Source organism: Manacus vitellinus, unplaced genomic scaffold, assembly GCF_001715985.3.
Source record: "Manacus vitellinus isolate BGI_N305 unplaced genomic scaffold, ASM171598v3 scaffold_51_pilon, whole genome shotgun sequence".
NCBI lineage: Eukaryota > Metazoa > Chordata > Aves > Passeriformes > Pipridae > Manacus > Manacus vitellinus.
In genome coordinates, this window is record NW_021940620.1 from 2442215 (window position 1) to 2459542 (window position 17328).

Sequence of the window (17328 nt, forward strand, 5' to 3'; positions counted from 1 at the left end):
TTTCTTTCCTGCAGTGCCTCATCTTAACTATTTGTTTATTCAGAGAGTCAGTTGAATCAGTTTAAAAACTGATTTAAGTAAACTGTTGCAAATATTTTTATGTGTCTATTTACAGGTTTTAAAACAAGCAAGTTCTATTTTGTTGGAAACTTTTCTGGTGGGTTTTATTCAAGAATGCTTGCACACAAAGTTGTGTGTGTTTGGCTATACAATTTAGCTAGAGTGTGATTTTTAAATTGGCATAGCTTTGCATTTTATACCAATTCTCCTTTATACTGTATATCTCCCTGCCAAGAAACCTGCTTCCACTCTACAGATAGACTCACTGCATTCTTTTATTCCCTGCTGTAATGTGAATGAAGTAAAGCTGTGCTGGAGATGGCCATGTTAGGGTAATTAAGCTCGATTACAGATTTCCTTTTCAAAACTTTCCCAAAAAAAAAAAAAAGTCTTAAATCAAAAAACACAGAATAGAAACCTTGGCTACTACTTGAAATTTTCATGGTTTGATGAAAAATGGTGTCGGGAGGGGGGAAAGCATTAAAAAAAAAAATCCCATTGGCAGCTTTCCATCGAGATTTGGGTTTGTTTAAGCTTCCTCTTGTAAGAAGTTTTAAACAGTTACTGATTTGTACATCTATCTTCGTTCATCCATTCCAGTGATACTGGTTGTTGCCAGATGGAAGGTAAACCAGCGTCAGCCAGGTCTTGTGTGTGAAGTTAGAGTTCCTTGAGAGCTCTCAGTGGTATTACAGCAGACACAAAACACATGCTTGTGGTGATGGAGCTCCAGCGTTTGGCAGTTAGAGCAGAATGTATTCCCTGTCTTGGAGTACCTGTGATGGTTCTCCCCTGGAAAGATTGATGCTATCTGTCGGAAAAATCACCCCCCACCCCCGAGTGGAATGAGGAGAAAAAGCAGAGAATAAGAATGTAACATAGACAGGAACGAGTCTGAGCAGTGGTTGGTCTCATGAGAAATACCAGGGGCCCCTGCTCTATTCAGTGCCTTCTCCCAGCTCTGGTGTGTTCCTTGGATACTGGGCAGCTGAACTGATGCTTCTTTGTGGCAGTCGAGCTTGGAGCAGCATTTTGGAGCCAAAGCCAGTATTCCTGTGTTTAAAATGAGTCCTGAGACAAGAATGCTGCTCCACCACTCCAAGTGTCTCTGGAGTACCAACAAACAGCTGAACAGCCTTTCAGGGCTGTTGGGCTTCACTGTCTCCACAGCAAAGGACCTTATTAGAACCCTCATGTTTGCAATTACATATCATGAAAAATCTCCGGTATTTTTTGTGATGTTGCAGGCCCTCTTCTAGTGGGGTTAAGGAAACGTAACATTTTTTGGACTGCTAATTGTGGAAAACCTTAAGCTTCCTTTTTATTGCTGCATGGAAAAATCTGTCTGGTCTCTTGACCTGAGCTTATTTCCTTTGTCCTTTGCTAAGCACAGGCTTGCAAATTATTCTTAGTTGTTTGTTTGCTAGTTAACACCTGCAGTAACAGTGGTTTCACTTTGCTCTACTGTACCCTGTGCAACACACCAGCGTTGTAGCTCTTGGATTATCTCTGCTAGAACATCTAATATTTAAACTATATTATTATCATAATTTCACTATTTGACATACATTCATATATTTGCACAAGAGTAATGCACACTGTAATGTGCATTTGACAAGCCAGGGTAGATTGAGTGTTCCAACAGGGAATGTATCCTTTGCAATCAGGAGAAAAGAGCACGGGGATTTACTCCAGGGTAAATAGACTGTCTCTGCTGTGTGCTTTCTCTCTGGCTGGGAGGAGACATTCATAACTGCCAAATAAATTCAGTAATCAATGGTAGAGTGTAAATGGTGTTGTTGTAGGTGCTATTCCAGAGCTGTTGCAGAGAAAATGTAATAAATCTTCCAGACTTTGTCTACTAGAGGAATTTACCATGGGAAGAAGTATTTGGTGTCCTAAGTGTGGCTGTAGGGCACAGAAATACTGTGATGGGCCAGATATTTATTGGCTTAATCTTGTCTTCAGCATGGGTAAATATTGCTATCTTAAACTGAGTATTTGCAGCTATTTAAATTGTAGAACCAATGTAGTTGAATAGGTGAAAATAAAATTTTATTTCCCGGAGTTGTTACCTCAGTGTTGGCATTACCAGCAATTTGTGTGTGCTCTCCTCACTAGGACAGCAGTGGCATTTTTGCAATCCAGCACCTTCTGCTTTGGTACAGATTCATTTCATCCCTCTGCTTTCCCAATTATGGCACCATTGCCTTGCTGAATGCCTTACCTGTTTCTTTCTCTGACACTGATTGTGACATGAGATTACAGAACTGATTAGCACTTTATTATTTTACTTCAGTTAAACAAACATAAAAATCTTTAGGACTCTATATTTAGTAAAACAAGAGTGTGATACTTTATCTCTCCTTGGCTGAGTCACAGGTTAATCTTAGAACTAGAACAAGTAAAATTTAGATGAGATTTGGTTGGAAAGGTTTTGAAATCACAGTGGGTGAGCAAATATTGTATATCTTGGTGCTGAAATGCTCTTGTTTTTTTTTCCACTTACTTCTTCTCTAATTATACCTACCTGAATAATACGTGGTTTAAACTGTCCTTTTTAACCACGTTTAAAGGTTACTGTGCAAAACCTCAAGTGAAAGCTTACTAAAACTCATTTTAAAAAGTTATTTACTGGCATCAATACTAAAAATAGACAAAATAGTTTGGACTAATTTTGAGAAACAGGGGTAGCTTCTGAAAGATTCTCCCTCGTGGAACGCTGATTATTATGATAATAAAAAAATATTATTATATATTGATACATGTTTTTCTCTCTTATTTTTTGGTAGAAAATGATGCACCCTGTTGCCAGCAGTAATCCAGCTTTCTGTGGGACCGGCAAGAGCTCTTGCCTTACCGAGGACAATGTGAGAGCCACGGATCAGTTCGACCTTTACGCCACCCAGCAGAGCAAGTACGGCCACGCGGTCGCCCACAAACCCATCGCCTGCCAGAGACAGGACGCCCTGAGCGAGGCGCACTTGCAGACCACGAGTGGCAGGAGTTTAGAGACAAAAGATGAACTGAAGAAAAAGAAAAACCTCAACCGCTCCGGGAAACGTGGGAGGCCCTCAGGGACCACCAAATCAGCAGGGTACCGGACCAGCACAGGCCGACCCCTGGGGACCACCAAAGCAGCTGGATTTAAGACAAGTCCAGGCAGACCCTTGGGTACAACTAAAGCAGCAGGATACAAAGTCAGCCCAGGCAGACCTCCAGGTAGCATTAAAGCTCTATCACGGCTTGCAAATCTAAATTATACTTGTGGCAGTGCAGCTTTTCCTTACCCTATGGTGCATAACAGAGGAGTACACGCTGCTGGTGAAACTAGTAGCAAAATCAAACAGCCTAATGAATGAAAGGAGGGAATTAGTAACTTCTTACTAATCTGCTTTATGCTGATTTTGGGCATGGTTCTCACGTTTTGTTGTAATGTTTGTCTAAGTCTGGGTTTCTAGATTTTATTTCTATTCAGATAATGCCATAGCCTGTGGGTACAGTTCATAACATTTACAGTCATGTTAAGAAGGCTTTGGTTTAAAGGGGCTTTTGTTGGGCTTAAATCATAATTGATAAGAAAGTCTGAAGTGATGAATTACGCCTTGGTGTCAATACTTAGGTAATGTCCATGTCCCTAATTTTACATCCAATTTCTCACAAATCTAGATGTGGTAATGCATTAAGTATTTGAAATAAGGAGGACAGAATTAGCTGGCTGATGGATCATGATGTGGCCTGTCCCAAAATAAGCAACTTAGGCAGTTAAGTTCTTACTTGATAAGAAAAATTGATAAAGAAAGCAGCGAGCTACGTTTTCCACTTCTGCAGGAGCCTCTAGGGACCTCAAATAGATACTTAAAAACTAAATGAAAAAACCCCAGCCTTTTCTTTTTAAGGTGATTTCAGGTGGCTTTTGTTTCCGGAGTTGTAGCATTAAGTGAATTACAACTAATGCTCCAAAAATATTTTTGAAGATACTAGAGAGACCTGAGCATTTGTACAGTGTGTTACAGCTTCACAGCCTTACTAAGACAAGTTAATTTGCCTTTGGGTGAGAGCTGTTCTTTTAGTTACACTGTCACTGCTGTGTAATTGTGAAATGCCTAATAGTACATATACCAAACCACAAATAATTCTTTGAGATTTGAAATATTTTATAAGAAATTAAGTACTGTTCATTCTGGTTAGGCACTTGGTTAATATTAAGCAGTAAGTTCTTAAATCTGTAAATAGCTATTTACGCTGGCTTTGGCCTTTAAAACCTGTGCTTAGATGGCGACAGTTTAATAGCTTTTAAAGTATTAACCTATAATGTTTACAAATTAAACTTTTTAAATAGACACTGTTGCCAAATTTTTAGACTCAATTTTGCCAGATATTCCTGGAAATAAAACTATTTCGTTGTTTGACACTTATAGTATATTTAAGTTATGTAAGCTTATATATCTACCAAAGGACAGCATTTTCATGATTTATAAAGGCAAACTGTATAGCTGATGCAAACAGGATGCAGTTTACTGCACTGCTACACCCCAGATACAGAGTAATTCATCTATGCATGAAAGCTGGAAAAAAAATGTTGTTGGTTAACTATAAATACCTTTCTTGACTCAAACTAAAACCTTCCTTCCTCCCAAAAGAACTGCTCCATTTTTCAACTGGGTGTGTTTAATTTTTTTTTAAGTGTGAGAGAGTGTGTGAATGGGTAAAATACTTTCATCTAGACTTCAAAAAAGTCAGTCCTCAATGTTGCATATTCTTGGTTCTAAATTTATTTTACTGAAATTAAAGCTTTTTTTTTTTAATCTGGAAGAAAGTTTACATTTAAGTCATTTCACATATAAAATGACTTTGTGATAAATTTGTAGCTTGAAATATCTGGGGAGGGGGGAGTTTGCAGATTTGGGGGAGCATAAAAATTTGGGTTAATTGAGCTTGTGCTAAATGGATAACGATGCTGATAAGTTTTGTTAACATAAATGTTATTCTGGCCTGCTGTCATTTTGATGAGACCTCTTGATTTCAGTGTTGACAATTTAAGAAACAGATGTCATGTTTCATACCTTTTTTATCAGGAAAAAAGCAGCAAGCCTTCAGGTGTTCCAGTGATGCCTAACACATATTGAGCTGGACTTTTGCTGTACTTTACAATAGGTGTGTTGAATGGTTTTGGGGGAACTGTGTATGCACTGGCAACTAAGACAATGAACCTCAACTTATACTGGATGGCTCCTTAGTCCATAGATGAACTAATGGCAGCTAAACTGCTACTAAGGAATAGTTTCTTCATGCTGAAGCTCTGAAATCCAGTTGTACCTTCTGTTCCTCAGCAAACTCTCCAGTCTGACCTTTAGCAGCCTCTCTCAGAACGAGGTAACTTCTGACACGTGCAAATGCTAACGTGAGCTCATTCACCCTCAGGATCTGTGTTGTGGTGGCTGTTTTTAATCAGATGATTTTTCAACTAAAGACTGCTTTAAGTTCTTTCCTGAACTCAGCTGGGCAAGCAGTCCTCTTCAGCTGAATGTATCACTGCAGGAGTGTCACACCTCGCTGGCAAGGAACGTGTTGCATGTCACCACTGTCCCTTGGAGAAACTCCACTCCTTACCTCCTCCTGTTTATCCTGTTGGCTCCTGCTCCGTTCCTCACTTGTGCATCCACTCAATGGTGCTGTGCTGTGTGTCAGGAGATAATGCAGATGTATTGCTGTTCTGCTAGTATAATTTGTATTCAAGTATGCTGATGAAATAATGAAATCACCTAAGCAATTTCTGTTCATTACAGTGTTTATTAATTATATCAGATGGAATATAATCCCAGTAAAAACTAATTAATGTTGTCAGTTGTGAAATGATGAGCATCAAGTAGAAAAGTGTTCAGAGTCTGTAATGGGCTGCTTGGCACTCCAGATTTAGGAAGGAGACCAGAAGTGCACTGCTGGGCACTTCCTAATCTGCTCTATTTTATATCTGACTGGAGTTTACTGGTGCCCTGCAGTGAGGGGAAGGAAAAAGAGGATAAGAGATTCAAAGTGACTAGAAATGGAATTTTCAAATACTCCTGCTCTTCCTATGTGTACCCTGCAGAATACATTGTGCTTTTTTCAACACTTTTCTTTCCATGAGAAACACTGAAACAGCATGTTAATGCCTAAACTTTATTAGTACCAATGGGAAAACTGGCCTTTTCCCCCCATAGTATGAAAACATTACTTGTAAGGTAAATTGCTTATTTTATATTATATATCATAATTCAGCTATTCATAAGCTAGGATCACTGTTGTGTGTTAACACTGTTCAGAAGACCCACATGTCAAGTTTGGGTTTTAATAATTTCTTTTAATGATCAAGTTTCTAACGTCTTATTTATACATAAATGAAGTGTATTAGCTTGCTATTATTCCTTAATGATGCTATACAAGTTCACTGTTTAATATACATATAGTAACTACTATTCATTTTCTGATTAAATTTACTTAAACTTTAAAACCAAATAATTTTGCTACTATAAAGTCTTGCACTGGACAGATTCAAGATGCTAGCACCATATTTTGGCAGAAAAAAGTCAGATACCATCAGAAGCAGCTGACTTTGATATCAAAGATAGTATTTTTGAAATCAGCACTTAGCTTTGTCATTAAAGCAATGTTCTTTATATCTTGGATTTAGTTTGAACTAATGGAAATAACTAGAGCCATTAAAGATCTCTCTTCTGAATGAATATATTTTCATTTTGTCTGAAGGATCTTAGAGTTCAGTCAGGACAAGACCAAGCATTGTCAGTGAAGAGTGATGTGTCTGTGAAAAGAATTACCTGGAACTACAAAACACAGAGTAATTCAGATGAGAATTAACTCCCTCCCCCATTTTTGAAGAGCTTTAAAAGGCAGAGCAATGTGAAGTCATTTGTGTGATGGTTTCATTAGCTGTGACTCTGCTGTTCTTTGTTATATGTATAATAATGTTTCACACTATCCTTAGAGTTGACAGTTGAAACAGCTGATAACAATCATAAATACTTGGAACTGCAAACTTCATTTCTGACCACAAAAGAAGTTTATTCTTCTCTATTTTAATGCATATATTTTAACACTGCTTAAATATATTTATGACTTTAGTAGAGATTAGACCTTTCTCCTTGTGATTTTTTTTTTTTCCCAAATAGAAAAATCTGTATTCTAAAATTTGAACCACTTTCTGATACTTTAATCTTTCATCATTTCCTTTTCCACAGGTTTACTTTGGGGGAAACAATAATCTGTTAAATAATTAGTATTATCAGCACCCTGTCCTCTGCTGTAAAAAGCCTGATTAGATACTGTGTATGTTTTTATGTCCATGAACTTGAGCTACTCGTGTGCAATTATGTGTATGGGAATGGAGTAGTGTTCATGATCTGTATTTACATCATCATATGGATGTATATTTATTAATAAAGTTAATACTTTAAAACCTAACCATTTTTTCCCTGTTGTTTTTCTTTTTTTTTTAATATCTTATAAATTCTGGCTGAAGATCCCTGTTGACTGTTACCTGCTTGTTACAGGCAAGTTACATATATTTACATGAAGGCAAAAAGCCTCTATGGATGGCAAGATATCAGGAAATGTTGCTCATTTTTTAATGAACTGAAAACACTGCGACAGTAACTTAATTGTTCTTGTCCTTTCTCTCAAATGGAAGAGGGGAGGAAAGAAGTTATAGCCATATATGGGTAAATAGGAAGCTGCTAACTTTTTTTTTTTCCGTTATTGTACATGGAAATCAGTTTGCAAGTACTCAGAAATGAAACTTTTCATGGAATGGTGGTCATTAGTCATTATTCTGTGATGAATAAAATGTCCTTATCCCTGGATGGGAACAATATTCCAGTTTATCTCTGTTGGTAAGATGTGCTCTGCATACCACTCAATGCCTCTTTTTAATTTTTTTAATCTTATTTTTTTTCCTCTTCACTGAAGTGTCTCAATAACTTTGGGGCAGACAGACAGTGCTGCCTACCAGAATCCAGACTCCCAGGTCTGCATCCTCCCCTTGTTTTCCAGCACCCTTTTTTTCTTCCATGAACTTCAGAAGGCCTTGAATACATCTGGGGTTGGGACTTTCCAAATGGCAGTTGCAGTTATTTTGCAGACTTTTTTCTTTAACCTGAAAAGAACATCTGATGCCTTGTTTGTTTGTGTGGGTTTTTTGTTTTGTTTGGGGTTTTGCTTGTTTGTTTGGCTTTTTTTTGTTGTTGATTCTGGTAATGCTAAATATTTGGCTTTCAAAGTGACTGGATGTGTTCAGAACAGAGTTCAGCTTCAGTCTGCTACATCCTGCTCTAAAAATCAGTTCCTGGATGTGATTCTTGAGCAAAATGGATTATTTTCTTGGTTCTAAGTATTAGCTATTAAATCACACAAATGATATCATAGAAGAATACAGGCTTTCAGCTCGACTGCTTCCCTGGCTGCTGTGTTCCCTGCCACGGAGGGAAGGATGGAGGCTGCAGGGCAGGCTGTTCCCTCAGTGCACACCTGGTGTGGTTTCTGATGACAGTTTATGATTTATTCATGCTGACAGACTGGCAGTGGTGGGGTATCAGCTACACAAGCTGGACATCTTCAGAGAGTCTTTGAGATGGTTCTGTCTCCTAATAATTTCAGATTTCTGTATGGTGAGACACCAGGGCTTGTTCTGGGGCTGGACTGGCATTTTATGTTCGGTACCTGGTGTTACTGAGCAGTCCAGCTGCACAAGTCTCAGCTGCACTAATACCCACCAAGTTTTCATGGGTGCAGAAAGACTCATGTTTTGCAAATCTTCCTGTTTGCTAAATTTCAGCTCCTTCCCTAGCAAGCAGCTTTTCTAATGTGGCCAAGATTTTTGAATAGATGCAAAACAGCGTATTTTTTAACAGACTTTTTCCAGAAAACAGACATTTGGCATTAAAAATCAGAAAAATGCAAGCCACTGAAAATAATTTTGAAGCAAAACTACCAGGCACATTAAATGTGCCTTCTCTGTAATGCCTAAGCACTGGCAGACTATGTTGGGAGTCAGGTGTGGCAAAGCCTGACTATGATTCTGAGGAGTTCAGTTGTGTTCCATTGATAGATTAGAGTCACCATAAAAAAAATACCATTTTGATTTATGTATGGCAGGAAGGGTATTATGTTAGGATTAAATTCACAGTAAAATATCATTTCCAAGTTAAAAATGCTGCTTTGCCCATACTCAAGCATAAGGACAATGGGGAAAGGGGCAGCTTTTTCCTCACTAGTCCACACCACCTTGGATTCCTTTTGTGTTTTTGCTTTCAAGCTTGCTCTGTATCAGCTGGTCTAATTAAATATTTTCTTTTTATGTGCAAACCTCATGTTTTCTATTTTTAGGCTAACATGTCCTCAATATCGGTGATTATGTGAATAGGACTTTAAAGAAAAAATTTCAAGCAAGAAAATGTGCGTTGTAAGGAAGGACAGAGTTAGAGCTGGAGAAGAGTCCCTAAGTAAAAACCAACCAAAAGAATCCTGGTTTTGTAATGAAGATTACACCCATCTTTATTTTACACATGTGCTTTGCTTTCCCTGCCTTTTTCCAGGATGTGGGTTAATGACCTGAACTCCTTTAAATCAACAGGGAAACATCTCCAGCAGCAGCCCCAGACCCAGCCTGGACGGCAGCTCCAGGTACACGGTGTGGGCTCAGCCCTGCAAGGAGGGGGGTCACAGAATCACAGGATGGTTTGGGTTGGAAGGCACTTCAAAGATCATCTTGTTCTGGCCCCCCTGCCATGGGCAGGGACACCTTCCACTAGCCCAGGTTGCTCCAACCTGGCCTTGGACTCTTCCAGGGAGGGGGCAGCCTCACCTTCTCTGGGCAACCTGTGCCAGGGCCTCCCCCCCCTCACAGGGAAGGATTTTTCCCTAAAAAATTTTTAGCAAATAATTTTTTCCTAATGGTTCAATCTGAACCCATTTCCCCTCATCCTGTCACTACACGCTCTTGTAAATACTCTTGCCCCATCTTTCCTCCAACCTCCCTTCAGGTACTGGCAGGCCGCAGTGAGGTCACCCCGAACGCTTCCCTTTTCCAGGCTGAACAATCCCAACTCAGGGTTCAGCGGAACCGCGAGAAAACTCGGTTAAATCCACACGATTCGTGTCTACCGCGGGCAGGGCCGGGCCGAGCCCCCTCCGCGCTCCCGCAGGGCCCGGCCCGCGCAGGGCTCTGCCCGACCCTGCCCCGGCCCTGTCCCGAGCGCCCTTCCCACGGAAATGCGAGCCCCGCGGAACTGGAAGTGTCCCGGGGATCCGGCGGAAGCGATCGTTGTCCGGGGAGACGCGGCCGCGGCGGCCGGGGCCGAGGATGTGGCGGCTGGCGCTGCTGGCGCTGTCCTGGTTCGGTAGGGTCTTTCCCGCAGGTGAGACCGGGGGGCTCCGGGTGCGCGGTGCCGGCGCGGCAGGTGCGGGCACTGACACGTCCTTTCCTCCCGCCGGGGTCCCGCAGGGGCGGAGCGCGAGCGCGGGCGGCCCCGAGCCCGGTCGTACCGCACGCCGAGATGGCGGACGCGATGCTGGGCAGCGGGCCCGGCCGAAGCCGCCCGTGCCTGCTCTCGGCAGTGCCGGCCGAGCGAGCGACCGCCCCTGCGAAGGACGGCCCGGGGCCGGACGTGCGCCCCACCGGAGCGGCCCCGCAGCCCCCCCGGGCCCACCCCGCGAGCAGCCCGTGCTGGAGCCCGTCCTGCCCGAGGAGCCGAACGGCACCGACAGCGCCAAGGCCCCCAAGGTGAACTGCGAGGAGAGGAACACCACGGGCATCGAGCGCTTCACGCTGCAGATCCTGAACGTGTCGCAGGTACCCGGGGTTGGGGTGAACGCCAAAGGGGGGGAAGGTGTGGGCGTGGTGCTCTCAGTGCTTCACTTAGTGAATGTTATTGTGTAACATCCTCTGTGCTACCGAAGAGAAGATATATCCGGGCAAGGAGGCCTTTCGGGTCATTCTGGTTGGAAAAAAATGGAAATACAGCGCACTCCATGTGCCTGTGCCTGTCATCTCTGTGCCTGCAGGGAGCTGCCAGCTTTGCTGCTCCGTGCACTGGTGCTTCTCTCTGAAATCGTTAATGGCACCTACTACCAGCTTGTTTCTTGTAATGGCTATACCTGTGTATATTTTTAAATTATTAACTTTTAAATCAACCTTTGAAAATGGTTATATGCAATCCTCTACCTGTTGTAAAAAGATTAAGCACAGGTGCAGTTAACTTGGTAATATTGCCCAGTATCTAACTGACTGAGCGGTGCATCCCTACGTAGAATTTAACTCTGTGAAATATGTAGTTGTCCGTGCTTGTTCTTCTTGTTCTTTCTCCAAGGACCTGATGGAGTTCCTAAACCCAAACAGCAGTGACTGTACGTTGGTCCTGTTCTACACTCCGTGGTGCCGCTTTTCTGCCAGCCTGGCACCTCATTTTAACTCTTTACCCCGAGCATTTCCAACCCTTCGCTTCCTGGCACTGGATGCGTCCCAGCACAGCAGGTAACTCTCACTCCCTGTGCTCCATCGGTAGGTTAGTTCTGTTAAATTTGAGTTTTAAAAACAGCAGTGCTCTTTTTTCCATATAAGGTGACAATTTAATTTAGTGAGACTGACAATTCCTGTAACATGACTGTCTTTATTTCTTCCTTCAGTAGATTTAATTTCTTTCCTGCTTTGTGTCTGCCTTATGTCCACCAGTTTATCAACTAGATTTGGAACTGTGGCTGTACCAAATATCCTCCTTTTCCAAGGTGCTAAACCTATGGCTAGATTTAATCATACAGACAGAACGCTGGAAACCCTGAAAGACTTCATCTTTAACCAAACAGGTGTGTCAATCAGCCCTGATGTGTCAGTGGGAAGAACAGGCTGGCTTTTAACTCCAAAATTTCCTCTCCCTGTGTTTGTTCCTTAAAATGAACTTCATGAATACCCAGAGAGGACCCAGCAGAGGTTTATATAGTCAGTTGCTGCCATGAGCTGGATTTCTGTGTGTGCTGAGAGCAGAAAATCAGTTCCTTGGGCTACTGTCATAGAGCAGGGGGAACAGTGGTGTTTAGCTAGAGTGGATGCTAGAAGGTTGGAGCACATCTTCCTGCCCAAAAATTTAATTGAAAGGGAAATAAATTTAATTCTCTTTGCCAGCCAGCTAGTTCTCTTCTAATCTACACTGAACTGCTGTGTGGGTCTACATTTCCAGAAATGCACAAAAATAAAATTCCTGAAAAAACACTCTAAATTAAATTTCCGTGCACTGAAAAACCCCCACAAACTTACCCAAGGCTGTGCTGTGGGAGGACAGAACGAGCCCTGTCCTGCTGTGAAAATACACATAAGAATCAATGTTTTTATGTAAGTAAATCCTTTGATAGATATATGTTAACACACAAGAGCCATCTCACCAAAATTTTAAGTCTACCTGTGCATAAGCCTTAGTCTGAGAACAGAAACAAAGCTCCAGGTAGAACCAGCCTCTCTGTATTTGAGGATTATGACCTTGCTCAGGTGATTTGTTTTTTAGGGATAGAAGCTAAAAGTGACGTGGCTGTGACGAAGGAGGACTGGGAAGGGCCCCTGCCCAGCGTCCTGACGAAGGGCATAGACTGGCTGCTCCTGTTCTCCGTGCTCTTCCTGGCCAGCTTTGTCCTCTACGCGACCCTTCGGACCGAGAGCATCCGCTGGCTCATCCCGGGACAAGAGCACGAACACCAGGAGTAACCTCAGATGCTGAAACGGGGACAAGAAATCCCACTTATTGGTAAAGCGGGAATTTCTATGGCCTAGAAGCACCTAAGAACAAACTGCTGAATTTGTCGGTTGTAATTTATAATAACAGCTAAAAATCGGCTTTATTTATCCACTACTGAATCTGTAAAAAGCACATTGGTGGCGACTGCGGTGGTAAGAAAACAGATACGAAGAAACACGAACTAAAGTATTTATTAGGCTGCTCTGATTGGCCTCTTTCTCGTGGGCTCCAGTGTAATTAGTGATACAGTTCTACTTCGCTCTTCTGAAGAGCTCCCTGATCTACAAGCTCTCCCTTGTAGACCAAGGAAGATTTTTAGAGCTCCCTGGTCTGTACATGGCACTGCAAGGAAAACACTGGTGAAGGGAGATAAATGATGTTTTACAAGACAGTGAACTTCAGATGAGCTGTTCCTTTGTCTGCCAGCAGTAACAGTTCCAAAGCTGTTTCATTCCCGTGGCTGACTGTTCCCACCTCTGGCACTGGGATGGTGCTGCTTTTCTCCTTCACTCTGCCCTGAGTTTTGACTTAGTGGCAGTTCTTGATGAGATTTAGAATAACTTCCCAAGCTGACCTCACTATTTTTGTGTGTGTCTATACAGCTTATTTACCACATTCCTGGAGAATGAAATTGTATTAATTGTCCTTTTTAAAAAAAAATAAATCAGGTTTTTAGTGAAACCTTTTAAGTCACTTTCTTATAGGACTTAAAACATGTGATTTCTGAACTATGGCTCACCTGCCTAAATTAGCAAGACCAGTCCTGATGTTTATTTAAATTTCTACTACCATCTTTGCTGGTTCCACAGTCTCCAGCTGAGGCTACATAAAGAATTGATATTTTTTTAGTTATAATTAGTATGGAAGATTTTGGATAAGGTATGGACTGGTATGTTGTGTGGCATTTGGATTATTTGATTGCATAGCATTTACCACAGTGGAGGCTTGCCAGAGTACCCTGATAGGAAGATTTAGAGAGCAAACTAAGCTAAGGCAAAACAAAGACTTATTGCTTCACAAAGAGTTGTATCTCTGCAACCTAACTCTTCAAGTATTTCTCTGCTGGCTCTGTCTTTTCCTTTGGAAAGTGGAGGTCCTGTATTTCTGTGTCCAAAAAGGAAACTGCACTGGTAAAACGTCGGTATGACCGAAGATAAAGCTACGATGGATGTTATTAATAAAGATCCAAGATTTTGAATGAGTGTTCTTGCCTCTGCCATCTGGTTCATTTGAGAGGCCCAGGGCTGGATTGTCCCTGGTGCTCATCTCCGCACTGCTGAAGAAACAGGGATGTGTTTACAAATGGAACGGGGCTGTTTCAGTGCAGCCCCATGGGATGGAAATGAAACCTGGCAGCTCGCAGTGCAATAGGATCCACCCACGGATGCATCCCGTTCTCCTCCCGGGTACGTGTCATGGAATAATGGAATCACAGAGGTTGGAAGAGACCTTTAGATCGTCCAGTCCAACCGCCCACCCGGCACCGCCGCTGTCACCCCTAAACCACTGAACCACATCACCCAACGCTACATCTCAAACACCTCCAGGGGATGGTGACCCCACCGCCTCCTGGGCTGCCCTTCAGTGTCTGACCACCCCAACAGGGAAAATTTTCTAATATTTAATCTGAACCTCCCTGTCTCAGCTTGAGGCCGTTTCCTCTGGTGCTCTCACGGCAGCACAGCCCCGTCCCACCTCCCTGCACCCTCCTGGCAGGGAGTCTTACAGAGCCATGGGGAGCCCCCCGAGCCTCCTGCCCTCGTTCAAGCGGGAGGCGCGGCGGCGGAGGCAGCTCCCAGCTCCCTTCTCCCCGTTCCCAGCTCCCTATCGTCCCCTGTTCCCAGCTCCCTGCTCCCCGTTCCCAGCTCCTTCTCCCCGCTCCCTGCTCCCGTTCCAGCTCCCTTCTCCCCGTTCCCAGCTCCCGGTTCCCCGTTCCCAGCTCCCTGTTCCCCGTTCCCAGCTCCCCCTCCCCGTTCCCTACCTCCCAGCCCGGTTCCGGGCGCTCCCGGCGGGGGCGGTGCCGGCCATGCCGGGCGGCCGGGCCGGGCTGCGGCGGGCGGCTGCTGGCGAAGCGCGGCGGGCCTATGGTGAGGGGACAGGGACGAGGGCCGGGCAGGCCGGGCGGGGGGCTCGCGGAGCGCGGAGGGACCCGCAGGGGCTCGGGGCAGCCCGGCCGCCTTCCCCCGAGCACTGCGGAGCGGCGGATGGGTGGGATGGTCAGTGGGATTGTGTGCCTGGAGCACGGGCGGCCTGCGGGAACACCTCGGTGCCACCGCTCGGTGCCTGAGTGGGCAGGGGCCTCGTACGGGGACAGCGACAAGGGGAACCGCTGGAAAACTGACCAGGGCAGGCGTTAGGGGATCCGGGAGAAATCACTTCCCTGTGAGGGTTGGGAGGCCCTGCACAGGTTGCCCAGAGAAGCTGTGGCTGCCCCATCCCTGGGAGTGTCCAAGGCCAGGCTGGACGGTGCTTGGAGCAACCTGGGCTGGTGGAACGTGTTTCTGCCCATTGCAGGGGGGCTCAGAACAAGGTGATCTTCAAGATCCCTTCCAACCCAGACCATTCTGTGATTCTCCCTGTGTCCTGCCACCATCCCACTTCATGATTGATTGTTTTGTTTTACACGAAGCTGATAACGAGTGGCACCCACAGGGTTCAGCCCTCGGCCCTCAGGCATGAGATGTTTAGTACTAATTTTTTTATGTAATTAATGAACCATTTCCCCAAGCTTCCTCCAAATGAACAGTACCAATTACAGGTACACCCACACCCGGTGCCTGTTCCTGCCTCTCTGGGGGCTCTGGCTGTGCCCGTGACGTGCTGCTGGGAGGTGGTGACTGCAGAAATGCAATTTGAATCTCCCACCTTATCTTCTTCCTTCTTCAAGCAAACTCCTGCTGCTTTCTGCTACATTTCTGAATATCGTGATGCATCAGGACGTGGCCTCCACAACCCATTCCAAAGCAAAATGTCTGCATCAAACCCAGTCTCCATATTCCTATTAAAACTGCCTGATCAAATTTCAGGTCACAGCACTGTCTTGTCGATGCCTGTGTGTCAGGTGAGGTGTTGGGAAGGCACCACAGTGTCCCCAGAGCTGACAGGACATCTCTGTGCCAGCAGGAGGAGTGGATTTTGTGCTGCCTCCTGGTCGCAATCCTGGACTTTGCTATCTCAAAAAAACCCACCCACCCCCATGATTTTTTGTAAATTAGCAGACTGACTTCATCCTGCACCAGAGAAAATAGTTCATTTTGAGACAGCCTTGAACTGGGGCGATTGTTGTATAGGCTTGGAAAAAAGAGGAACGTAAGAAATTCATGCCTGTGACTGTGGTTATAGCAATGACAAATCTGAAATTTGTGTTCTTGCAAGCCCAAAGTTGTGTTTGAAGTGCAAAGAGCCTAAATTAGTTCAGTTTGGGACCTGTAAAACCCATCCCTTGGTTACATCTCTGGATGTGTCCCACTGAACACAAGCAGCAGCAGTGGTGCTGTTAGATTGATTTACACTGTTTTGGGGGTTTTATCCCATATTATTGATGAAAATGTTGCTCCTTGGCCCTCCTGCATCGTAAAGCCTTGCTCAGGTCACATTAATTGCGTTAATTCCTGCTCTGCTCAGACTCACAGCCCCATCTGGTGGCATCGGGGCTCCCGCTGGAGCAGCAGCTGGCAAAGGTGGAAAATCCTGAGCTGCTGAGCTGGCAGTGGGTCCTCACTGGCCTCCCATGTCTGAGAGAAGCTCTGGAGCAAAACTGCCTTTCTGCAGGTTCTCAGAAAGCTGTGCCAGCTGCTAAAGTAAAGACTAAAGCAATCTGAATTCAGCTGTACTGGGGAGAAAGGTTCTTCCCACCAAAGCAATGCCTTTGTCGTGTGAGTCTGAGACCCCTCTGTCAGGATATATTGTCCTTAGTCTCTTCTTTTAGGAGAAGTGTCAAACCTCTTCCAAAGGCCCCACTGAACGTTCCTCTGTGTCTGGCTCTGGCCTGTATCAGCCCCTGATTCAGATATTCAAGTGTTAGTCTGTCACATCTGTGCTCCCAGTGGCATCAGCAGGACAGGTCACTTCAAATAAACCATATTTAAGCATCAGTGCTTTGCAGAATCTAGTGCTTATAGCAGTAACTTCAAACTTCTTGTAATTGTGTCTGTATTGTCATTCTTTTTCTTTTTATGCAGTCAAAAAGCTCTTTGTTTCTTGTAGAACTCCACAGTGTGTGCTGTCTTAAAATCCATTCCTCCTTTCTCAAAATAGTAAACTACAAGCTGGGTAGAATACAATCTCCTGTTTTGCTTGTCTCTTTTGAAATAGATATTTCCTGATATCTCTTTTAGCCTTATAATTGTACCTTTAGCAAATAATGTAAATAATCCTTTGCTTATATGACAGAGTGGAATGCCTGAAAGTTATTTGAGGTGTTACAGCATCTGAATAATCCAGATGACCAAGGGTGCAGGTGTGCTGGTGTCCATATTCATTCCTGGGGAAA

The 17328-nt window shown here is 43.9% G+C and overlaps 2 protein-coding genes across 2 annotated transcripts; both read left to right on the plus strand.

Moving 5' to 3' along the window:
* Window positions 1–2852: 2852 nt before the first annotated feature.
* CUNH5orf24 (chromosome unknown C5orf24 homolog) lies at window positions 2853–7521 on the plus strand. Its single transcript, XM_008922176.3, has 2 exons — window positions 2853–3282; window positions 5139–7521. The coding sequence occupies exons 1-2, from the start codon at window positions 2856–2858 to the stop codon at window positions 5177–5179; spliced, it is 468 nt and encodes a 155-aa protein (XP_008920424.2). The 5' UTR covers window positions 2853–2855; the 3' UTR covers window positions 5180–7521.
* Window positions 7522–10610: 3089 nt separating this feature from the next.
* TXNDC15 (thioredoxin domain containing 15) lies at window positions 10611–14039 on the plus strand. Its single transcript, XM_029962970.1, is given in 5 exon segments — window positions 10611–10692; window positions 10695–10906; window positions 11424–11587; window positions 11786–11916; window positions 12609–14039. Coding segments are annotated over 5 exon segments (786 nt in total). The 3' UTR covers window positions 12806–14039.
* The last annotated feature ends 3289 nt before the right edge of the window (window positions 14040–17328 follow it).

Coding starts and splice junctions, on each gene's coding strand:
- CUNH5orf24 (XM_008922176.3), top strand. CDS start 2,856: ATGATGCACCCTGTTGCCAGCAGTAATCCAGCTTTCTGTGGGACCGGC. Junction 3,283..5,138: donor CAGCCCAGGCAGACCTCCAG/GTAGCATTAAAG, acceptor CTTTTTTATCAG/GAAAAAAGCAGCAAGCCTTC.